Source organism: Oenanthe melanoleuca, chromosome 2, assembly GCF_029582105.1.
Source record: "Oenanthe melanoleuca isolate GR-GAL-2019-014 chromosome 2, OMel1.0, whole genome shotgun sequence".
Taxonomy (NCBI): domain Eukaryota; kingdom Metazoa; phylum Chordata; class Aves; order Passeriformes; family Muscicapidae; genus Oenanthe; species Oenanthe melanoleuca.
Window position 1 is genome coordinate 86523848 of NC_079335.1, and position 24544 is coordinate 86548391.

Genomic DNA, 24544 nt, shown 5'->3' on the forward strand with positions numbered 1-24544 from the left:
AAGTGGAGGGTAGAAAGAGGGATGGTTCAATAGAATGCCTTCTTTAAGACAAAGGAAAAAAGGCCCTTGCTCTTTATCAGAAAGAGCTGAAAAAGGACAGGTCACTATTACAGCTGTGGATTGCTTGTTAAAGACAGAAAGCTGTAGCAAGCAAAAATGACAATTACTGCATAGGTAATATGCTACCCTGGGCACTTAAAATATTTCATTGTAACAACAGCTTTTTAAAAAGACTCACTGACATCTAAGAATGTCATATCTGGTAGCAAATTAAAACAAATCTCCATTAGGCTGGTAATTGCTATTGTCCCCTTTGTCAAGATGGCTAAATTGAGATGTAGTGAGTGTAATGAATGGCCACTCAGCACAGGGTGTAGGAGGCAGAAGGACACTTTGCATCCAAGATAATGAACTACAAAATTATATTTTTAAGGAAATACTGTAGATCCATCTGACTTGCACTGACAAGCCTATTTTCTCTGACATATGCACAATCAATCAATGAAAATGACTACTTCAGATTATGTTGAAAATACATGGAACTTTTTACTCTCTGGAACAATCCTGCTCACAAACATACATTAGATACATACTTTTGTTCTGTGAACACAGTACCATCAAATATCCCAACCATACCCATCATGCAGTGAAATGCCAATTTACATTGTCCAGTCCAGTTCTGTACCACCCCTCCATGTAGGGAGCAAAACAGGTTCAGATGCACAAAAGTTGAAAGGTCCTTAACTACACTATTTCCTTCTAAGTGTATTCTTACATGCACTAATTCTTCACTATTTCCTTGGCTTTCTCTCATATTGTCACACACATTTCAATAGGGTCCCCTTAAGAAGTAAATATTGTCACATATCTTGGCAGAATCAAAGTAAGACAGAACTGTGTTAGATCCAAAAAATCTATGAACACCTGTTTTTATCACAGACTTTTTATAAATCAGATAGAGATAACTGTTATTGTCAGAAGTCACTGCTTGGCCATTATTTCAACCCTTTACACCTGTTTTTGTGTCTGTCTTGTAATTTATTAAGACATTTCTTTCTCTTTCCTCTGAAGTGTCTGCCTCTGTGCCTGCTGCCAGAGCCAGAAACACTTTCCTGTATGCACTAGTGATGTGTTCCAAGGCTGGCTGCAGCTGCCTGTGCAGCTTGATGGAAGGCTGTGGGGAGTTGGAAATGGCATAGCTTTGGAATATTGCATGGACGTAAATGTGCACACCACAGTATGCAGCACCTATAGACTAGGGGGCCAAGTGCAAACTCCAAAATCCTGTCCCCTTTTGGAAACCCAAGCATAGGAAACCCTCTGACCTAGGTGTATGCTCCTGAGGTTTTGTTGGAGTTCAAGCAATGAGAATACAGCTGGGAGAGAAGCAGTAGTTAATATTCTTCCTGACTCTTCACTCTTGTTAAAAATATCCAAATGTGCTATTTAAGAGCTTTTTATAGAAACTTCATACATTGCTTTGTTGACTTCTGCAGATATGAAGGGTAAATTATTGGTATAATACACTTTTAAATCTGTACTTATATGCCCCAAGACATTTCTCTCTTTCTCTCTCCCTCTATAATAAAATACCTTTTTTACACCAATGTCTGCCTTTCATAAATGTTCCATTTTGTTAACGCCTTGCCAAACTACTGCTTTTTCCTTTTTTCCTTTTATGCATGTAAGTGGAAGCTGCTGTGTGCAATGATTAACAACTGTGTCTGGAATATATCTGCAGCTTTTATATATATCATATTTCTGTCTAGACCCTGATTCTGCAGACCTTTATGCTTAACTTCACACAATGTGAATCTGTGACTTTCACTCTCATTTTAAAATGTATAACAAAAATGAAATTATCACTTGAGCAATTCATTGCTTTCTGGAATGTATTTGTTACCAAGCTTCAAAGAAATATTTAAGTAACATTTAAGCTATTTAAACAACCTGCTAACTTACTGGATTCTAATTTTCTTACTTGTACATTGAGTAGAACTTAAAAAAATATCTACATCCATAAAAATGAGTCTGAAATTTAATCTTTCAGACTCATATCACATAAAGGATAATTTAAATGAGCCATACTTTCAAGACAACTTCCAGATATGAGTGATATCCAAAGTGAAGTGAAATCAGTACTTCAGATGCAGTGATGGGCTCATCACTCATGATGGAATGCACTGTTGGCAGGAAACTATGCTTAATATAAATAAACAAGTCATACCTAGATTTCAGCAATTTCTTGGACAGCTTAAGACAGAGAAATATAAAGACACGATGGCTGAGGTACTGGTTTTAGGACCAGTCAAGCATAATCTGCAACAGCTACCCTTCTGAGTAAGACTGCCAGGACTCACCTGCACTGAGAGCTCCTCCTGTTTGATCAAATGGCTGTAACAAACCTTTACCTTGTAACACTATTTCCATACTTGTGCAGTTCTATTAAAGGTGAAGATTATTCTTTTTCTGTATTAACAGAACAAATTTTGTCCCAGATTCTCAGGCTAATTCAGCTAATGGGGTACTACAATTCCTTTTCTTTATGAAATAATAATTTCAAAATCATTAGGTCTTCTCACGTTCTTTGATCATAATAGAATAGGATGTACCAAGTGGGAAATTTTGTACTAAATAAAGGAATCCTATTTAATATTTAAAATTTTTACTACAGAAACTTACAACGTAGCCAATAATTACAGTCTTCTAATGTATCACGTTCAAACATCTTGCATTGCTTCAGACTCAGATGTACATGCAGATCATGGTTCTCTCCCATGTTTGAACTTGCACTCAAATACTTGAGAACTGAAAGGACTTCTACAATGTCTCATGAAGGGAATGAAGAGAAAGATGAAATCTGTTGCTGTGAACAAGTAACCTACATTTTCCTACATGGTTATAACCTCCATAGACAGAGAGAGAAAACATCTTTTCCAGGTACCGTAGAATCAGAGAAAGGTTCAGTTGGAAGGGACCTTGAAGATCATCCAGTTCCAACTGCCTGCCATGGGCAGGGACACCTTTCACAGACCATGTTGAACCCAACCTGGCCTTGAGCACTTCCAGGGATGGGGCAGCTTCTCTGAGCAACCTGTTCCAGTGTCACATCATCCTCACAAGAAATAATTTCTTCCTTATATTCAGTCTTTAAAACTATTGCCCCCTGTCCTGTCATTATAAGTCTTGGTAATGTCTTTCTCAGTCTTTCTCACAAGCCCACTTTATATATTGCAGGGTCACAAAAGGGTCTCTATGAAGCCTTCTCTTCTCCAGGCTGAAAAATCCCAACTTTCTCGGCTTGTCTTCACAGGAAAGGTGTTCCAGCTCTTATTTCATGTTAAGCATTACATGTTACATCCTTGCTAATACACTTCATAGAATCCCAGAATGGTTTGGATTGGAAGGCCATTAATCTGAAAGTTCTACTTCACTTCCTTATGTTTCCAAGTTCTTAAAATTGTTTGTTTTGAGAGCTAAATGGTGGCCTGTATTAGTCCTCTGAATAGTAATTCAATAAAAAAATTATGATATTTGTATACACCTAAGAAATTATAAATTTGGTGTGAAAGACTGCATTTGCAAGTATATGGTAGGTTTAGGAGATGGTATCAGTAAAGAGCAGGCTGATTACATTTTTAATATACTTCAACAATTCTCCTAACCTGATAATAAACATGAGCACATTATTAAATAGAACACTGTATCAGTGTAGACAGTGGACATAAACTCTTACATTTATGCCCAACATAAAATCAATTTTTCAAGTTTACACCTCTCTTAGGGAAAATATTCATTGCTATCATCTCAGATGTAACACAGAGAAGCAGGTTATATAAGGAGCATAAATAATTAGGAATGCAGTTATATTTACTCTCTCTGTTTCCAAAAGTTATTTCTGTATGTCTAAAATAATAGTTTTATAAAGTTAGTCATCTATAAAGTTATATATCCCTTGCCTTTGTCTTTCCTGTTATTAAATCCCTCTCTTTGTTCAGATTCTTCCCACCATCCTCCTTTCCATGACATGCTCCTTCAGTTTTCCTTTGGTCTGACATGTCCTTCAGTTTTTTGCATTTTGCTTGTTCCTAGCTTCTGCAGGCATGGAGAACTGTATCTGCCTCTCTTTACCGTCTGCAGCTGAGGCTATAATAATCCCAAATAATTCTTTTCTTCCAAACCTGTACCACAATGGCCAGAATATCTCCACCTATATTTCAAACATTTATTGGCTTGGTTAGGAAATCCATGGACCATGAAATTTCCCAATTTTTCAACTTCTGATCCTGGCCTAGATATTTATTTTTCCTGAGCTAATGTCCCGCATTTAAAGACAAAGTGGTTACTGGCTTTTTGTGGTTCTCCTTGAAGAAAGAAAGAGTACTTACAGTTTTACTCCAAGTGAGGCCTGTGGTGTGATGCTCTTTGATATAAGCTTGAAGTTCAGACCAGATGTTCAGATATGATTTCACCCAATCAACATGGCGTGTGTCACTGTAAAAGCAGAGGCAATATTTATGTGTGAATGTACTTAAAAACAGAGATCAACTCTTACTTAAAGCAGGTAAAACCCAATGTCTGCCTTAAAGCCACAGACAAAGCAGTTAGCAGGCAGCCAACCAGCCCAGTGCTGCAAAGACTGAAGCTGCTACACTGGAAAGCTTCTAGATCCTTCTAGAGGTATAACAAGGGCAAAGGATGCCTCTAGCAGAGAGTGTTTCCTGCTAGAAGTGTGTGTCACCATTCTTCTCAGGCTCAAAGTCAACTGCAAAAGCACTAAAGGCACAATGAGCTGTACAGCAGGTACCCAGACTCCGTTTCAGGGGGCTGAACTTTGGAAAATTAAATATCCATGGATTCTGTAAAATATTCTGGCTGCCACGTTCAAATGTGGCCAGGGCAATACTGGGTCATGTTACAGTCATCAGACTAAAATATTTATACATCAGGAATTTTTAGAGTACCAGTTGCAAGTTGGCTTTAGAATCGTTAGTCCTCCAATGGGACCTATAAATGAAATAAGGAAATATGTAGAGAGAAACTGCTTGTAAGATGAAGTGCATAGTTATAACAAATTATGAGTGAATAGTGATAGCTTACAAGGATTTGTGTGTCTACCTTCTATTTATTTCCTTTGGAATTTGATCCTTAATAATGTGGAGGACCTGGGTTAACAGGTTTAATCCAAAGCCTACTGAAGTCAAGGCAGAGCCTTCTATACTTTGGAAGACATTGTGGTCTGATTCAGTGAAAAACAGGAAAAGAATTCCTCATTAAATGAAGAATAAATACTTAAATAATGTACTCTATTTATACCATTACATGAGACATTTTTTTCCTCCAGTGGAAGTACTGATACTATGTTGTAAAAATTATCAGTTACCCCAGCATTTAGTAGGTAAACATGGGATTTAGGAATAATATATAATATATAAAAAATAACATATTATATATAAATATCAAGAGACGAAATCTGGCCTTCAAAAGCGCCAAGTCAACAGGATTTATACATGACTTTTCAAAGAGGGCATAAGAAGGACCTGAATTTTCTTCTCTTTCTCTATGAGTTCTCAGATATCATTCAAGAAACTTTTTTTTGTGAATTCCTCGAGCTCTTTAAGAACAGTGAAGTGGTACAGTGAAAAATGAAATTAGGAGCTATGGAATTTGAAGCTGTATATCTCTACCACCTAAATAGATATTTTCAAGCCAAGAGCAAGAACAGCAACAGTATGAGAGCACAAATGAGAGGAGGATGCACAGCAGCCAGCTAGCCACACATTGCTGTGTAAATATGCATTTGCATATAAGCTCATGATGCTAGAATGCCAGAAAAATTAAAAATCATCTTAAAATGTGCATAGTGAAAACCAGCACTGCTAATGCTGCTGCCATTCTCACTGCAGCATGCTGCAGGTCAGAGGTGAGGAGGGGAAACTATACTCCTGCAAGAAGGTTTTATCAAATGCTTTTTAGTTTACAAAATACTTTCCATGGCAGTACTGTGAACCCTACTGGTATGGTTAATGCTCTTTTCTCTGGCTAGTGGATACTGGAGCTTGGCAACATACCTGTTCTTGTAGTCCTTTAAAACCCTGTTAGTATAAAAGGTAGCAGCATCATTCATCTCCTTGACATAAGGGCCTGGTTTAGGAGACTAGGACCATCACCCCATGGTAGCAGGAAACAACAGAAGGAGAAAGGAAGTAAAACATTAGTCAGACACCTCCCCTGACATACTAGGTTTATTACCTTCTTGGGTGTAGTAGACTGAAGAACTACACAGATGAGACTGCAGAGCTCTGCAAGATTTGGAACTATCCTGGGCTGCACCATCCAGAAACCTATGGACAGCCCTCCCAACCATCCCGTGTGTCACTCACCACTGCTATCCACCCAAGGGCAGGGATGCTCTCACTGACAGCTGAGAGGTGGTTGAACATTTTACTTCCTCTGTTTCTTTCTCTGAAGTTCTGGATTTCCTGAATCTTCTCTGATATTGGCTTGAGAAGCATTGCCACCTCATTCTGAAAAAAGATGAGATGAGAGGAGAGGAGAGGAGAGGAGAGGAGAGGAGAGGAGAGGAGAGGAGAGGAGAGGAGAGGAGAGGAGAGGAGAGGAGAGGAGAGGAGAGGAGAGGAGAGGAGAGGAGAGGAGAGGAGAGGAGAGGAGAGGAGAGGAGAGGAGAGGAGAGGAGAGGAGAGGAGAGGAGAGGAGAGGAGAGGAGAGGAGAGGAGAGGAGAGGAGAGGAGAGGAGAGGAGAGGAGAGGAGAGGAGAGACTGCTGTTAACAGTGAGTGGTCCACAAGCACCATGTGGTTTAATATTGTCCTTGACTACTGGTTTAACATCCAAAAAGAAAGGTCATCATAAATTTCTACATTACAGTAACAATTTAATTACCCTCCTACAGTTGCAGTGATAAAATGCACAGACATTAAGTATTAATAATGTGCTCTACCGAAAATTGTTCTTAGCACTGGCAACATTTTCACATGCTGCCCAGATTAAGAGCCATATCACCCCCCACAGCTCGGAGTTAGCAGAACGATTGTGATTTTCATCTGATATCCCTGGAACGTCTTCAGATGCTTGAGTTTTTCATGTTATTAGCCAAGTTGTTCATCTTCCCAAGAAACACAAACTACTTGTTAGTTGCCTGTTATCATCTGACAAGAACACTGAGAAAATAATACCCTGAAGGCAAGATCAATTTTACCTTTCCTTATTGGTACATTTTCATGTTTTGGCTGCAAGTAATGAGGGAACATTTAATGGGAAATATACAGCCTGCAAGCCATGGTTTGGGGGAGTTCTCCTGGGTTAATCAGAAACAAATCGTATCCATGGGAATGACTGCTGAGTGGAATAGTGTCTGGAGCAAAGAGAAAAGCAAAATAAATGCAAAAGCTATCCAAACTCTTTCCTGTGCAAAGTGAATGCTAACCACACCGGTCCAGTGTCTCAGAAAAACTAACTTAAAGCACTAATTCACTGGGAAAAAATTTTCCACTCAAAAAACAGCAGATTGAGGGACATGGAGTCATCAGTTTACAAGCAAAACAACTGCTGTACCTTGCAACCCTACAATATTGCAAAAGTATGCTCACTGAACCCATATGATGTCCCACCAAAGACAGTGCACCATTTTAAGTCTCCCTGGCACTTCACTTGGAAATCACTCAGGATGTACCAGAACTCTGCATTTTTTCTCCTTTTCCAGGACTATTTGTGATATGCTTTCTGGAGACAACTAATCCCCATGATCTTGAGGACTAATGACACACACAAGATGATGGGCACAGATGTCCTGCTCAATCTCTGTCATTTTAAGGTCTTTCTTTTCACCCTTCCAGAAGACGTCAGCATTAGAGAATGTTATGTCACCTCAGAATAAACATGTTTCCTATGGATCAATACAGGTCAAAGACACTTTTGACACATGTCAAAAAGAGGTTGTGTATTTTGAAAAGTATTTTGATCCACCCACAGACCCTGAACATTTCAGTGGTAGAGTAACTTTGAGAAAGGCTGTGCATCTGAAATACATGGGGATATTTGATCTTCCCCTACAACAAAATGGGTTGGGAGAAAACAAATATTTACAGTATTACTGGAAAATGAAAATATTTTTGTTGATGACTTAATGACCAGCATAAATCATTAAGTCTGAAAAAGCCCTGAAATCTCCATGATTTGTAGTTCTTAAAATACAACTTTGTTGCCATAACATGATAAAGTCTGCAGAAATTCTCCTTTCTAATTTTTGCTTGTTTACAACATGCTGCAGCTGGTTGGGTATTTTCTTATTTTTCAGGGAAATCTTTTAAGTATGACAGTAGTTAACAAAATTGAAATTTAAGAAAGTGCTTGTTCTGCTTTGATATTATGCCAGTTTTCCTCCCATAAAGTCTGAGGGATATTTACAGTCCTTAGCTTACTGTGAATCTTCATGGCCCAGTTCCAGACAAAGAGAATATCAGGGCTAAAAATACAGCTCCACAGATGCCTGGTATATCTAGACAGCACTGGGAGGCAGCACATTTCTGTGGATAGTGCACAGAAATGGGAGTCCTTAAATGGGGGTTCTCTTTGCAGCTCTCCCACCAGGTTGCAGGAAAGCTGTGTTAGCTTTCTGTGCTTCGATTTCCTAGATATGAAATAGTGTTAACAGAGCTGTTTTATTTTGTAGAATACTTTGATATCTACAGATAAGAAGGCAAAATTAGGGTCAAACAATTTTCTGAATGACCCACAGTGCACTTTTCTGAGGATCTTCTGTCAGTGGCACAGAGATTATTTCTGTCCCTCAGAACACAGGACTTAATCTATGCAACAATTAAATATTTATAAGAAATGTTTGTTAAAATGTAGTGAATTTATTAATTTCACAGAACCTGTGCAAGTTTTAAAGGTGAAATATGTATGGCTAAGAAAGTTGCTGAAAGTAATCATTCCCTTGGCACTGCAGTGACACCAGCATGGGCTTGAGGCTTTGCTCAGCTCTGTCCCATGTGAGAGAGCAGCTCAGTCTGCCTTCCCTTCACTCTGCACTCATCCTGTTCTGCAGTGGTTGCACAAAATGTGTGTGTTTGTGGAAGCTTCTTGTCATCCAGGTTTCTGTGTAAGGGTTAGACACAGGAACACAGCCTGCAAGGAACCACTTAATTGAGTTCTGTCTAAATTTAGTTCTAAATTTTTAGTTAGTGATTAAACTGCAGATGAATTACAGTGTATATGGCATATGGGTATAGAAAGGCTCATTAATTCTGGCAGTAATCAGTCTTGTTTGGCTTTACAATGCTGAAACAGTTGTGCTGAGGGTTCTAGAAGAATAATCTCTTTATTGCAATGAATATTAAAACAGCTGACTTTATAAAATTATTGTCTATATTGTATCTCTAAGAAAACTGAATTCCAGGAGATGAATCAGAACTGTTGGAAAAATCTTCAGCATGCCTTTGGCATGTGCTAGATAAAATTTCTTGTCATTTAAGACACAGCACAGTTGTTTAACAGAAATTTAAGAGTCCCTTTATAAACACCATTCCTATTGTAATATCAGTTTTGCTGAAATGCTTAAAAATGCAACATGGGCACAACTGACAAATATCAGAAGCAATTCCCAGTATCCTTTTTTCCTTTTTAAATAATGATTAAAACCAGATTGTCATTTAAATACAAATAACTAGACAGTCAGCCAGCTTTTAATATTTTGTAATTCTTATTAGAAAATCAAGAGTAGTAAGACTATTGCCATGATTAGCCAAAACACTCCAAAAAAGTGCCAGCATACAAGAACTGCCTTAGGCTTTGGCTTCAGAGACTTTACAGTCTCAGCTCAGTCTCATAAAATGGCCTGCAATACCAGTATTCCAACAGACCACGCTACACAGACTATCTTCTCCTTCATATATTTGCATTACCCACACAAGAAATTCCCCAGATGACAGGCTTAATAGGACTGGGGCACAGGGACACTCAGTTCAGGAGAATGGCCAGAGTTTTGAGTTTTGTGGTGTTTGAAATCTGCCTGTAAAGTCACACTAAACTGAATGGCTTGCTTGAGCTAGTGATTACTTGAAAATCTCAGCTTTAATTTGGTAAAATGGGTATTTTCTGGCCAACAACTGTTGTCCAGAAACCTGCCAGCATGAACAACAAAAGCACAAAACACAGCAGGTAAATAAAAATATAGTTTTTAAAGATCTTATGTATTTTTAAGCTAATCTTACATGGCTTACATTGTTTACTGAAGGATTTTTATGTTGATAAGTGGCAACACAATTCAGACCTCACTATTACAGTGTTTAAATCAACCTGACCTATTATGAAAAAAACATGTAAAGAGAACAAATACTCTTTTAAGTTATGCAAAATGAGGGCATGGCAACCTTTGGGGTAGGAGCAGCAAAACAAAACAGAGAATTTGGGATCAACAGCCCCTTCATTTTACTCAGCTGCAAGCCAAACAGTGTGAGTACAACCTTTATTCCATGGTGTACACTTCTGTTAGTTTCTCCCTCGTACTTACATAAAATCTCCCTCATACTTACTTTGTACTTTTAAGGGGCAAGTTTGAAAAATGGAGTTGATCTGAATCAGGTGCCTTTGTATGTGCTGGCAAGCAGGGCAGACTAATAGGAATGGTTCTGCAGAGCAAAACAGTTGGTGCTGAGGCCCTGACACTCACAGTATACATGTAAAGGGGTGGCTATTTGGGACTAGCTGTAAATTGTGGTTTAGATGCTGCCTGGGAGTGTATCTTCCACTTAACTTCATCAGGAAGATACCCACTTTGTACACCTTAAGCTGCTCTATAATGTGAAACACAACATAGTAAACAGGGCTGACTTGAAGTTGAAATACAGTCCCACAGTGAGCTAAAACACTAATATAGACACAGCCATTATCTCTGCAAACAGCCTAGTACAGTCCCATCCCACATTTCATCCTTTCAAGGGATGAAAGATGTCCTGGATAGCAACCACCACGCTCAGTTCTAACAATTTAACAGGCAAGCATCTGCTCTCAGCTGAGATTTGATTCCCTCTACTGTAAACGAAGAAAGAGATGTCCCTGAGGAATGCTTTCCATGTAATAATAGGTATTAGATGACTATATGTTAGAAGATATTAATAAATGTAAAGAAATGGACTCTAGAGGTGCTGGCCATTACTGTAAAGAGAGCCTAGAAAAACACCTTACACAATTTTCCTACCTTGACAGTTTAAAGCTGATGAGCAGAAGCCCATCCCGTATCTACAGGAATAAGATCACCAGTGAGATTCATTTCTGCTATGAGTGGCTGTGATTCTAGAACTGAAATAGTTTTTAATTAACTGTAATTTCCTGCTTTTTGTATTTTCAAAATCTGTAAAGAAGACTTTGTCCTTTTTTTGTACGTATGCAGTTTAAGAAAGGCCTGTGTTTTTTCTGTAGCTCTTTATTCATAGCCTGGATGGAATCACTGTTGAGATTAGGCTGAGGGTGAACTTATTTATTTAAATATATATAAAATGCTTTTTTTTTTCCCTACTGTACCTTAATCTAATGTTTTCTCTGCAAGTATTTTCTGACTGGCTGTAGAGATCATAAGTGAGATTTTTCTCTGGGATAACTACATTTATGTCCCTCTAGTATTCTGATATTTTCCAGGTTCAAACCTCTCCTCCTACCTAACTACAGAAAGACATTAATTTATTATGGCCTAGTTTTCTTAGACTGTAAATTTTCAACATAGTAGTGTAACAAGTATTTGATGTAGTGGTCAACAGTACAGGTTTTGCCACTTCAACTCACTGCTGTGCAGCAGCAGGACTATGACACAGAGGGACAAATCTGCAGAACTGTCTGGTCAGCTTCATCAACACAGAAGCTTAGACACATTTGTGTGCTTCCAAAATGACTTAATTGGTATTTGGCTTTTATTCCTCTTAGATAGCACAAAAATTCTCAATCTAACAGCCAGTATCAGTTGTAGCAGTTTTGTCCTTTGTGGGAAAAAAACAGGGAATACCAAACCGTAACTCTACATGACAAATTACTACTTTAGTCATTTGTGGGTTTATTTTTAAATGTAAACTCTGAGGTAGGCAAATGGAGAGGAATGTGAAAGACAAATCACTTCTAACCAGTGGAGAAATCCTGGGTCTGATACAACCTGCATGCATCAGTTGACAGCAGTGCAGAATCAAAGCCACTGCCTTTGGCTGGGACTGGCTGTTTTTTAAATGGACTTGAATGTTCTGTGTGTGGTATTTTTGTCCGCTACAGCTTTCTGTGGGCAGTATTTTCAACAAGAAAGGGTCCTGCTTTAGGCATACAGGCAACATCCCACAAGTAATCAACAAGAACAATTACACTAATAAATTTCTTTCTTGATTTACTACTCCTCAATCCTGCTGCTGTGATTGTAGTCCATGTCAGTGGGGTCCAGGGCATTCCAGGTAGCAAGGAGATAGTGTTCTGTTAGGCCAAAGTTGTTTTGTTCACAACATCTGAGATCCCATGAGACTGCTAAGAGCAGTCACCTTTCATGGGGCATGTCCCAGGAAAGGGATTTTAGATGTTGCAGATTTCCATCTTTCGATAAACTGTAAGGCTGCCCGGTTCATTGAGCAGTCCTGAAACTGACATAACTTTCAGAATTCACAAATCATTGGATGTGGTCTGATTTAGACCAAGGTAAAAATCGAAAGAAAAAAAAGAAAATAATTAACTAACTTGTGAATCAAAACAAGCCCTGCTTTTCAGTCATCTCCACCCCCAGTGTTTCCCTTTTTAGAAGGTTATGTGCATAAATCCCAGGACAAAATTGTGTAGCACAGCAAAAGGAGAGTACTAGTTTGGATTTATTTTTAACAGAAATAAAGAATATGGTACTTAATGGGAGAGGGAGTGTACTATCAGCTTAGCTCAGTGGGTTGTCACATGGCACAGTTTGAATATGAACATTTCTATAGGGACTAAAAATTCCCCTGATGATTTTCGGACATTATGTTACAAACAGCAGGATTCCAGTAAAGGTTTGCAGATCCCTAGAATTGCTTAGCATGTCAGAGGATCTAGAGTATACAGGTACACTGGAGGTCATAAATGCAAGGAGCCTTTGGTTACTGGAGCCTGATTCCTGCACAGAACATGAATTGCTGGCAAGTCTGTGCCCGGGGATAATGGAGTGAGTCTAGAGCTGCCACTGATGTGAATTTCTGCCCCTATTCTGTACAAGCTGGGTGATGCTGCACTTCTGAAAACCCACAATCCCTAAGTGTCTCATGGCCTTCTTACTGCTGAGTGCACTGCCCCTGGGGCAAAAGTGAATCTCAAATACATTCACCTTTTATCGACCTGGGAATTTTGGAAAACACAATGAAGAAAGTGAAATGGTACAAGGATACCTGGAGAAGTTAACGAAAGACACTGAAGTGCTGGAGCATGTCCAGAGAAGGACAACGAAGCTGGTGAAGGATCTAGAGAGTAAGACCTATCAGGGATCAATTAGGGAGCATGGAGAAAAGGAGGCTCAGAAAGACCCTATTGCTCTCTAGCACTACCTGAAAGGAAGTTGTGGTGAGGTGGGAGTTGGTTTCTATACCCAGGTTACAAGTGACAGGAGAAAATGGCCCCAAGATGCAACAGGGAAGGTTTAGATTGGAGCTTAGGAAAAATTTCTTCACTGAAAGGGTTGTCAAGTACTGGAACAACCTGCCCAGGGAAAGTGGTTGAGCCACCATCCTTGAAGGTATTTAAAATACATGTAAATGTGGTGCTTAGAGCCACAGTTTAGTGGTGGAGTTGGCAGTGCTGGATTTATGATTGATGACCTTAAAGATCTTTTCCAACCTAAACGATTCTATAACTGACAATATAAAGAGTTTGAGGCTGATAAAATGCAGATGAATGATTTTGAAACAGAATTATGAGGTAACAGGTGTCGGGGCTGTCTGGATGTTAAACAGAGTAAGAGCTGCAACAATATCCAAAAATGAGCCTGTGAACTCTGCATTGCAGTGGGTTAGCAACTGGAAACTGTTGGTCCATCCCTGCGGCTGTGACCACACGTCACATGCAGTTGTTGTAGGCTTGCTGATAACAGAAGTATGCCAACAGTTTGGCAAGATTTCACAGAAGAGGACCGGGGGAAGGGGCTCCCTTTTGAGATCAGGACTCTCAGGCTCTATCCATGTCACTCTTGGCACCTTCTATGAGTTTGAGGCCTGAGGACCTTAAAAGGACTGAACCAAATTCTTCCTTAAGCTATTTCTAGACACAGAAGAGCAGGTTTGCAGCAGTCAACCAGATGAGAGAATGGCAGCAAAACTAAGCCCAAACTCTTTTGCATAAGAAAGTAATAAACTAACAAGGTGAGGAGTATCCTACTGTTTGTATTTTTAGAAAACAGTAAGGGTGATCCCACTAAGCATGAGGAAAAGTAGGGGGAAATGGAACGACATAAGCAAGTCAAGGTAATTAGAAAACAAATCCTGCCAGAATGCAGAATAATAAGTCCCAGGATTCCTGTTATTGAAGTACTTTAAAATAGAAAGAGAAGAAAATGAGCAAACCCACACTGACAGAGAGTAGGGAACTGTGAATCTTCATCTTTTGATTTCTACATAAAAATTCTGAGAATGAGTCCTTTGTTCAAAGATTTTGCCACAACTATTCTAATCCTACAGTGCATTTTTTTTCTTTTCCCTTGACTATAAAAATAAAAACAGAAGGATTTGTTCTCATGGCTCTAAGTCCAAATTCAAATACAATTTCTTGGTTTTCTGTGAGGTGGTGTGAGGTGTCCCTTTTCTAGGAAAAAATGGGAAGGCTCTCCTTTACCTCTCACTTTTTTCCACCCCTCTCCTCCAACCTGTGTGCAGGATCTGGATATTTAAGCTAGGTATTTATTTGGAATGTCTGTCTGCACAATGTTAGTAATTAAATCCATGAGCTTTGGCAGTCATATGAACTCAGCATTCTTTTCTAATGAGAAATTACGTAATCATTTATAGTCTGAACTGCATCTGTCATTTAAATCTGTTTGTAGTACTTCTTACCACGAACACACTCATCCTGCATATGCTTATATTGATTCACAAAAAATAATAATCTCATTAATTTGTTCTCAGTACAGGAACAATGGATTCCGCATGTCCTCAAAGCAACTCTTAAATATGTTTGAACTTTTAAAGTGAAATATAACAACTCATAAAGAGAAAGCAGTATATGAGTCACCATTCAGAGAGAATTTAATGCAGTGACTTTGAACACTGATTAGTATTCATGACTGCAAATTTTAAAAAGTTGTTAAACAGATACATTTGCTCAGAACCACTAATAACTTTTAACATTTTTATACAATGAAATAAAAAAACATTTCAGTCAGAATTGTATTTGGCTTAGACTGTGGGAAATAGAAAATTCAGATCCAGACTATTTCAGAATGTTTTATGAAGGTTTATGCTAAAACCAGTCTTCTGAATAGCCCAAGCAACATGCAAACATATGGTCTCAAAACATCTTTTTAAACAATATCTTACAGCTAACAGCAATACTCTAATTTATTTTCCCATCTTCTTTGTACTCTCTTATACAGTCATATATTCTCTTATACTATTTATAGTAGTAAACAATTTATAACAGACTTTTTTTGTTTTAATGTTTGAAGTTTGGCATCAGATAATAATTTCTAATAAGTGGATGGACTGAAAAATCCCATCTTGCTGAATGAGCCTGTATCTAGCAGCCATTAGCTGAGACGTACACAAACAGGAATATCAACTAGTGGTTTTGTCATGTGATCTCTTCCACTGCACATACAAATATAGAACATGACCATAAAAAGTAACAGAACATGCTCTCTGCAAAGTAATTTATTGCAGTTGATGCTAGATTGGTATGCCAGCTGGAATTACCTTCCTGGCTCCTACTATTTTCACATATACAGATAATAAAGGCTGTGCACTGCAACAGATTCCAACTGAAAGAAATAACATTATTAACAAGAAAAAAAACTCCACAAAAGCAACTTTTAGCAATCTTGACTGTATGAAAATGTTTGCTAATGACTCATAGCCCGAAGTAAAGAGCAAAATGAATTCTAGGACTTCACCATTTTCACAGGGAGAAAAAAATACCACTTTTTGATGATACAGGTTTTGTTCTTTGCTGAGCAGAAAAACATCCAAGGATTATTATAGACATAGGAGCTTTCTTTTCATTTTAATTCCTTATTCATTAGTTAGTAAACTGCAAGAGCTGAGCTAATTTATTTTTCCAGCGCATTTTCCCCTCCCTCTTTTTTTTTTTTTAAAGGCACCATGTATGACATCCCAACATGACAGGAACTCAGTAAATCCCCTCAGTCTCCACACCGCTGTCTCTGAATGTCTACAAAGCTGCTATGCCATAATCGCAACTCGCTGGCTCATTCACAGCTTTACATTATAAAGCAAACAGTCTAGACAGCTGAATGACAGAATTACTCTCTTTTCTCTTGCATTTATAGATATGCTGTCATCTTCATTTGCTTTTCTCTACTCTGTGCATTCTGATACACTAATGATCAGCTTTCCTGTTTGGATTCCACACTGACTCCATGGCTCTAGGCTATAAATACAACCAGAGCCGAGATGACATCACGGCAGTAAGGTCCTGGGGGAGCAGGGGCCGGACGCCTGTTTCTTTCCTTCTCCTGGGTTAGCTGGTGATTACCACCTTTTTCAAAATGGTTAACCAATGTGACTTTACAATAGAACTTTTTTTTTTACTCATTGTGATGGAGATATAAAAAACCTTATGCCTGGAACCATCACTTTGCAGTGGGAAAAAGTATTCAATTTGTACGCAGTAGGCAGCCTTCAATTATTTTCACATCTGTCCAAAGTATAATAGAGTGTATCTGTGCAAAAAATGTATGCAAAAAATAGATAAATTAACAACAATATGTGTTTTGATGTCTATAAAAATGTGAAGCTAACAGTCTTTAAAAAAAACTTAAGTAACTGGACTGGGTTTGTTCTCACTGATAAAAAGAAACTTTAGTCTGTAATATTCTTGGCATTTTAACTTTGGAATGATGTGTACACACATATCATGTGGCAATTTCTCTGTGCTAAGGGATAATTAAATGATAAGTGTACTTTCTTGCTTTCAACAAGCTGCAGAAATCTATGCAAGCCTGATAATGTGCAACTAAGACATATGGATGGTTAGCTCTAATGATGTTTATGACAAAGTTTTTTTATTATTTGTTGCTTTTCTTAATGCTTATGTAACCATCATTCTGGATTGCTGGACAATCTCTTTTTACCTCTACTCTTTTTTTGTTGTTTGCTTTTTTAGCATGTTTTGTTGACTTTTAAAATGAAAATTTCTAAACTTTACAGTTGAAAATCTCAAACTTGACCTCTGACTTGAAGTCAGAAAGTTGTAAAATGTAGGAGTAGGGAGAAGCCATTGTCATTCTCACTGTAAAAACAGAGAAAATCCTACTGATAGCACATCAGCACAGGAGGCCAAACCAGGACCCACAGCTTATTCTTGTACCAGAGCTGGGAAAATCCCAACACTTCAGAACATTGCATTACATTATGGGCTATCAGAAACTGTTCACTGGGGAATATTTTACCTATGAACATGTAGAATTTTGTGGGCCACTGGGAACAATTGTCTTCACAGCCAATATAAATGACTGCTCGAGGCCTGTACCAATGGGAATTTTGCCTGTTCTGTGTGAGCCATGACCCACTTTTACTCCCAGAGATCAGGGACAGCTGGAAAAACCACTGATCCCTTCTTGTCTGGAACTCTAAAGCCTACCCTTGAATATCAATGAGTTTTTTTTTTCTTTTCCTTGAGTACCCTTGCCATTAAAACATACTGATTAGAAAAACTTCTAATTTGCTTCTCTAAAACAATCATGACAGCAATATTTCAATAAATTATACCATGTGCAGAGTACTGACATGCAATAATGGATTTTAATGCACTTTGGAGGAGGGAACTAATGGAAAAAGGGAGAATTGAAGGCCATGATGAGACTGTGCAAAGGAAGACTTCATTCTCTGCATACTCCAAAGAGGAAGGTTTAAGTGTGGTCCCCCTGGAAGAGAGCTACCTGATTGCTATTCCCAGGAATGATACAGTGCTATTGGTCCTGAGGCTTCTAGAAACTACAAATGAAATTCATAACAACTCCACAGCTTCCCTGAGCTCCTTTCTAGTGAGGGGAGGATTTAAATAATTGCCACTAAAACAAGTATATAAATCAACTTGATAGAAGTTTATTTTTTCGTTTTCTTGACAAAATGCTTTGCCTTCCTTCCAGCATTGGCCTAACCTGGACCTCAGTTTGGGGAAAATTGAGTGTATGGGCCAATATTGTTTTTTCTCTCACTAGCTTATACCCTGACTTCACTGTCTACCACAGAGCATCCCTGAGGATCTGGCAAACAGCCATTCTATCCCATGGCATTTCCAGCTTCCAGAAAAAGACTGATCCCACTTACAACTGTAGTTGACACCTCCTTTGCTTTCTTCAATGATCTTATGTGCATTAGCACAGAAAAGGTTCTTAACCCTTAACCATGACTTTCTGATTATTACAGCACCATGCTTATAAAAGGGAAAGCAAGCCCCTAAGCACACTGTATAATAAAGGAACAAACAAAGCAAATGCAGGCTCAATAACATAAGGGAACACATGCTTTTTTACACAGTGCCTCTTGAAGCTCCAGGTCACTTTCCTTACCTCTTGAGGCTCTTGACATTGAGATGCTAACACCAAGAAAGATCTCTGCGCTTGGAAAGCAGCACGTACCATCTCTGCCTGTAACAAAAGGAGGAATATAAATTAAACCTTAGCCTGTAACCTCCAGTGTCTCTTCTTGGCAGCTGAAAGTCAAGTGTGACAGCTCAAATCTTCCTTGCTGCTTCTCATCTAAATCACAGCAACACTGACTGGAAGAAATGTATTAAAGTACTAGCTTAGTTACACTTTTTTTTTTTTTTTTTTTTTTTTTAATACCTAAGGTTAAATTCCCTATCTTCTTCAGACAGCAAATAAAATGATTTGATAAGCAGCCTTTTAGTTATAATTCCTACATTTAGGCACAGGAGGACTTAATTTTAACACTTCAGAGTATTTCTACACATTTTAATGGTGATGCTTATACCCAGGTGCATGGCAAGAACTTATTACCACTGGGAGCAGCAATATGCAAGCTTCATGTTGAACTGCAGGTGTCATGATGTTCAGGATGAGTTGAGCTTGGCACATTTGTTGAGGGACTATGCTGTAATTCATTCTTTGCCTGTGATCTGTGGGCACACGCTAAGATTGATGGCCATGAGAGATGGTGGCCAAAGGTTTTTGGGCAGTTTTCCTCACAGAACTCCAGAATTTGGGTTAAAGCTGCACCTGACCATTTGCTTACATGTCAGTAGTTGGGGTGATAAATCTCTACACTGCTCTGTGTTTACTAATAATGAAATTTCTGGTCTTTTTCATTTATTTGAACCCTACACATTTTCTGTACATTCTAAAGGATATAGATTGATTTGAATCAGTATTCCAGTATCACCTCTACCTCATCCAGGTAGATGAGTAGTGACTAGCAGAAAGCATTATATAGAAAAAAATTATTCATGACTAGTATATACTGCTAAATAAAAACCAAACCAAACCAGACCAAACGCTATTAAGTTAACCTAATATAAATAGGTACATTTATAATCACTTTGTGAAAGGGTGGGGAAGCATATGCTGTTTTTCCTTGGGGTATTTTCAATCTAAAAAGAAAACATGGAAATTATATATACAGACCCATGTGCATGCAACTTAAAATACATAAAAGTCAGGAAATTTGATGTTGTAGCAAAGTAAAACAGCTAAATTGTGTTTATTCATCTTAAAATGTGATGGCATGAATAAAACATATCTGTTAGGATGAAAGTCAGTGAAAGGAAGATGGTAAAAAAGACCCAGCTTGGACAGCATTTGGGGAGAAAGGGATAATATGGTCTGACAGGCTGAGATTTGGAAGGGTATAATCATCTCTATAAATAGATAAAGAAATAAATAATAAGGGAAACTTAAGTTTTCCAGCCAGAGACATAAATACCATCAATAATAGCAAGGTTTAGATATTCTTAGACATTTCAGATGACTGGTTATTTGGTACAGAAATTCATAAAACAACAACGTGTGGGTTATCTTAAGCTTAGGGAGGGTTTTGTGTGTGTGAGGAGAACCTTGTAAAGCAGCTGAGAAAAAACTGATGTTCCTGAGGAGGAAGTGATTATGAATGAATTCAGTGCTTCTTAGATTGCAAGATGGACAAAAATAAATCTGTAACTAAGGCTTAGTGTAAGGCAAACTTTTAGAAAATAGAAAAATCAATGAAAGAAGATGATTGGTCTGAGGAGCTTAATTATTTGAATGCAGGAAAGGATGGATTTTCATTGAGAATGGAAATAATCTGTGCGCACTGGGCAGGAGAGAGAAATTGTAGGAAAGGGATAGAGTCATTAAATGAACAAATAATGAAAGCAATATACTAAGAATAGGTACAAAACACTCAAAGAGTGAGAGGAGGCCTGGACTATCAAACAGAACTTCTTTTCAGGCATTGTAACACATACAAGCGAAGGAATGATGGATAAAGAACTGTACCTTGCATGGGAAAGTAAAACAAAGACATATTTTTTAGCCACTTTTTTTACTACTGGAACAATAGAGAAATAAAGCAATGAAGTGAGGCCATGACACTGCTCTGAAGGGCAAGCTGGGCATGTCTGCATTATTCTTGATGTATAGATTCAGATGCTGCTGAATAACAAACTCTTCCCCAATTTCAAGGAAGCTGATGCACATGAAGATTTTGAAAGGATAGCTAAGGAGAATGATGGCAAATCAATGGGAACTACATCATCTGAACAAGAAGTCAAATATATGCAGCTCAATGACAGAATCATTTGGCCCATATTATCTTTTCTCCAGACTACTGAGGATGCTGGCAGATGGAAGCACAAGTAGAAAAGATTTTAAATATATTATTTGGAGATAGTACTAAATGACAGAAATATGCAATGATGTATTGGGGCAAATATACCCAAGAAGAGGGAGGAAAGCTATGTCAAATGATGTCATGACTGTTAGCTTGACTTTGGCACCATGAACATTTAAACCAGATTTGAAACAAGCAATTAAAATACATGAAAATGAAAAACAGGAGTAATTACAATGGGATTACCTGTGGTCAAAATCATTACTTTGTTTCTTAGACAAGGATAATGTGTCAGATCTAGTATATCTGGGTATCATATAAAATGCTTAATGTGGGTCCTTACAGGAAACTCATACTTTAAGTGGAAATGACACAAATTAGCATTAAAATTCTTCAGTTGGATAAGAAGCTAGATAAGCAGAGGCAATAATAAGATATATTACAGGTGGTGTTACTTGAGAGGAGGGAAGTTGCCTGTATGTTTCTCAGGGATTAGTTTTAGGAGCAATCAGTATGTTTCTTAGTGTCATAAGAGCAAGAATTAGGAGTGCAGTCATAAAATTCTTAGGCAACCCAAGGTTAGGAGGTTTTAATGAAGAGAAGAAGGACTCTCATCACTTAAGAAGAGTAAGACAATTTTTTTGGCACAGATAATACAAATTGGATAAAATTTAGCAATCCTCCCTTCTGCCCCTTTAAAACAATGCATAGTTCTGGGTGTAAATATGGAACTGATTAATTGGAAATGCTGAAGGCTGGAAAATAAAATATAAAAGTCAGGAAGGTGGCTTTGTGAAAAGAACATATGCAGTTCTACAGTGGATGTAGCAAAGTTTTTTTTAGTAGATCTACAGAAGTGTTAGTAACATTGGAGAGAACCTCCTCTGGAATTCTGTGCACAGAATTAACACAGATGAGCTTAAATCAGAGTTGATGCTGAGACAATCTACTTGGATTTTTAAAGCAAAGAGTATCTATCACACCTAGATAAAATTTAAGTTTCACTTATTTTTCTTAGCAAGAGAGTGGCTGAGGAATATGACCATTCTTTCACATAGACAATGCAAAATAATAGAGAATGAAGCAAATGGTAGTGTCAGCACATAATCACAGGTCCTAAAACTGGGCCATGACTAAATGTGGTCTCAAATTTATAAGATTTCCAACAATGCAAAAAGTGAAGTTCAGAAGGGATCTTTTAAATTCATCCAAAGATGTAGAATTATTTTAGGGCGGAGCTTTAAATGCTGATCAAACAGATCATAAACATGAGAAAAGGTACATCCTTAGATATAGAAACTTAAGATTGTTTATTGAGTTCTTGAACACAAACTGAGCTGCAACATCAATGATGTTTGAAAAACGTGTATCTCTGGCACTTTGTCTACACTGCATTAAATAGACACTTATGAGATCCCATGGTCACTATGGAGGCTGAAGAGGATTTTTTTCTTCACTCTGAGTACAAAGTAATAACTGGTTTCTTGTCTCATTGTTCACTTCTTTTTGATGAAGCACTGGAATTTGGTCAGAGCTGGGGACAGACCATTGGATGATACACACTGATGTTCCTAAAAACCTGACATTCCTTGACTATGCCTCGCATGTGTGTGAAAACTATTGTCGGATGTGGCATCAGGATTTTCATTTCTCCTCCAGAACTGTATTACTCCTCCTTCTCTACTGTAGAATGTGGCCAAGGTCACTTTCTCAAAATGTCTGGGAACTGTCTTTATGAAATTTTGTGCTATTGAGTGCACACAAGCTGTAGGTAACACTCTTTTGAGTTACCTGTGCTACATTTAAATGGTGGCTTCTTGCATTTTTTTATTATCCAAAATTTATTAAAAGATGTTTGAAACATTTGGTTGTCAGTGGACTATATATTGATTGCAAGGCTTGTGCTATGTGGCCAAAATTTATCCAATCCCAAAAACTTTTAACTGTGTACAGATCAGAGCAGCCAGATCTCTCACCTTTGAATGTGAATCTTAATCAAGGATCATGCTAACACAATATTTGCATTTTACAAGAATAATTTTATAAGAATTCTGCCACAGTAACTTCCTTCTTTCTGCAATAGCATTAAAAGCAGCTTTCAGAGTTTTACTGCCTCTGAGCACACCGTACTTCTTTCCCTGCATCCCTTCAAAGCAACAGAACAGTTTCTTCTCATTAAGAATGCATTAGTTCAGTCTATCACCATTCCACTTCTTTCTTGTAGTCTTTCAAATGTGACACTTCATTGCTGCCTCCTTGTGCTTAGCAGCCAGGCTGTGTAAGTAAGCAGGCAGCACTACAATTTTGGAGGGAGGTGAATCTTTCATGAGACCCTCCCCAAAACCAGCAAAGACTAATGAGTGGAAATGCACCAGAGGGAATCTTTCTCAACAACTTGTGTGACTGCTACAGAACAAGTCACCTGAAACTCTTTCAGTTATATTCAATTACAGTAATGAAGCCTGAGTGTCAAAAGTAAAATAAGAATAATGAGTAAATTTATCAGAGTAGAGTACATCACCAACTTGCACACATCTATCTGTAGACAAAAATGGACATGTTTTGGAACAACAGAAAATTGACACCTAAAAACTTTGGGCTATCCTTTTGGCATTCTTGGGATTACACACATCATCAGATTACATCAATCATCAGATAGATTCCTCAGATGAGGTGAATATTTTGAAGGAAGCAAATTCCTCAAAGCATTTCCTACTCCAGTTTTAGCAATTTGTTCTGGAGGCTGGAGGAGATGGCTGTGACTTTGGACCTGAATTCCAGGACCATGTGGTGTTCCATGCACCACCTCAACTTCCCCACTGGTAAAGTGTGGAATAATGCATCTTAAGCCTTCACCTCAGGTGTGTTTGACAGCTGACTCAGGTGACTGATATGGCTGGAAGAGCTGAAGTTTGACATGTATGCCATGACAGCCCAGTTCCATGCTGTGGAAACCTGTGGCTGACAACAGTGAGTGACCTCTCTGTCCCCACTGCAGTAACAGCACAGACTGGCCTCTTCTCAGTTAAACCTGCAGAGGTTAGTGGAGGAATCATATGTGTTTAGAAATAATCTTTTAAATAGCAACTGGTTTAACCTTTTCTGTCATAACATAATGCCAACTTCTGATGTTTGTCAGAAGCCACTGCTCAGAAAATTACCAGAGGCTCTGTGAGAGATGTCTAATGAAGACTATGCTGCTGACCCATTTGAAGGAGCATGAGTACAAATTCCACTCAAACTTGTACTGTTTCAAACTGAGTAGATGCACTGGACCTGAAGCTTAAATTTCCAGTTTGCTTTGACGAGGTTCAGTTCTCCAGAGCACATGTGGACTCAGGATCTGCCTCCTTCTCATTTTAAATGTTCTGTTCAATCTAAGTTGACCATCACTCTGGTGTCCAAGTACCAGTAAAGATAAATATTATTTATGTGCCAAGCGAACTACAAGAACAAACAGGCACATGCACTCAGATCTCAAGTTACATATAAATTCACTAGTTGAAAAAAATCTTATAAAGCTAAATAGGAGTAAGAGAA

The 24544-nt window shown here is 38.2% G+C and overlaps 1 protein-coding gene and 1 long non-coding RNA gene across 2 annotated transcripts in view; one reads left to right on the forward strand and one right to left on the reverse strand.

The window, feature by feature from the left end:
• The window catches only part of LOC130249185 (uncharacterized), a 52602-nt gene that overhangs the window by 19781 nt on the left and 8277 nt on the right, over positions 1-24544 (forward strand). The gene's annotated exons all lie outside the window — the stretch shown is intronic.
• Positions 1-24544, reverse strand: part of CAP2 (cyclase associated actin cytoskeleton regulatory protein 2) — a 67637-nt gene that overhangs the window by 16127 nt on the left and 26966 nt on the right. The window contains exons 4-7 of the mRNA XM_056483711.1: positions 18748-18825; positions 6384-6527; positions 6072-6157; positions 4389-4494 (exon numbers count right to left, since the gene is read on the reverse strand). Of these exons, the coding sequence (XP_056339686.1) occupies positions 4389-4494; positions 6072-6157; positions 6384-6527; positions 18748-18825 (414 nt within the window). The remainder of the gene's footprint in view (positions 1-4388; positions 4495-6071; positions 6158-6383; positions 6528-18747; positions 18826-24544) is intronic.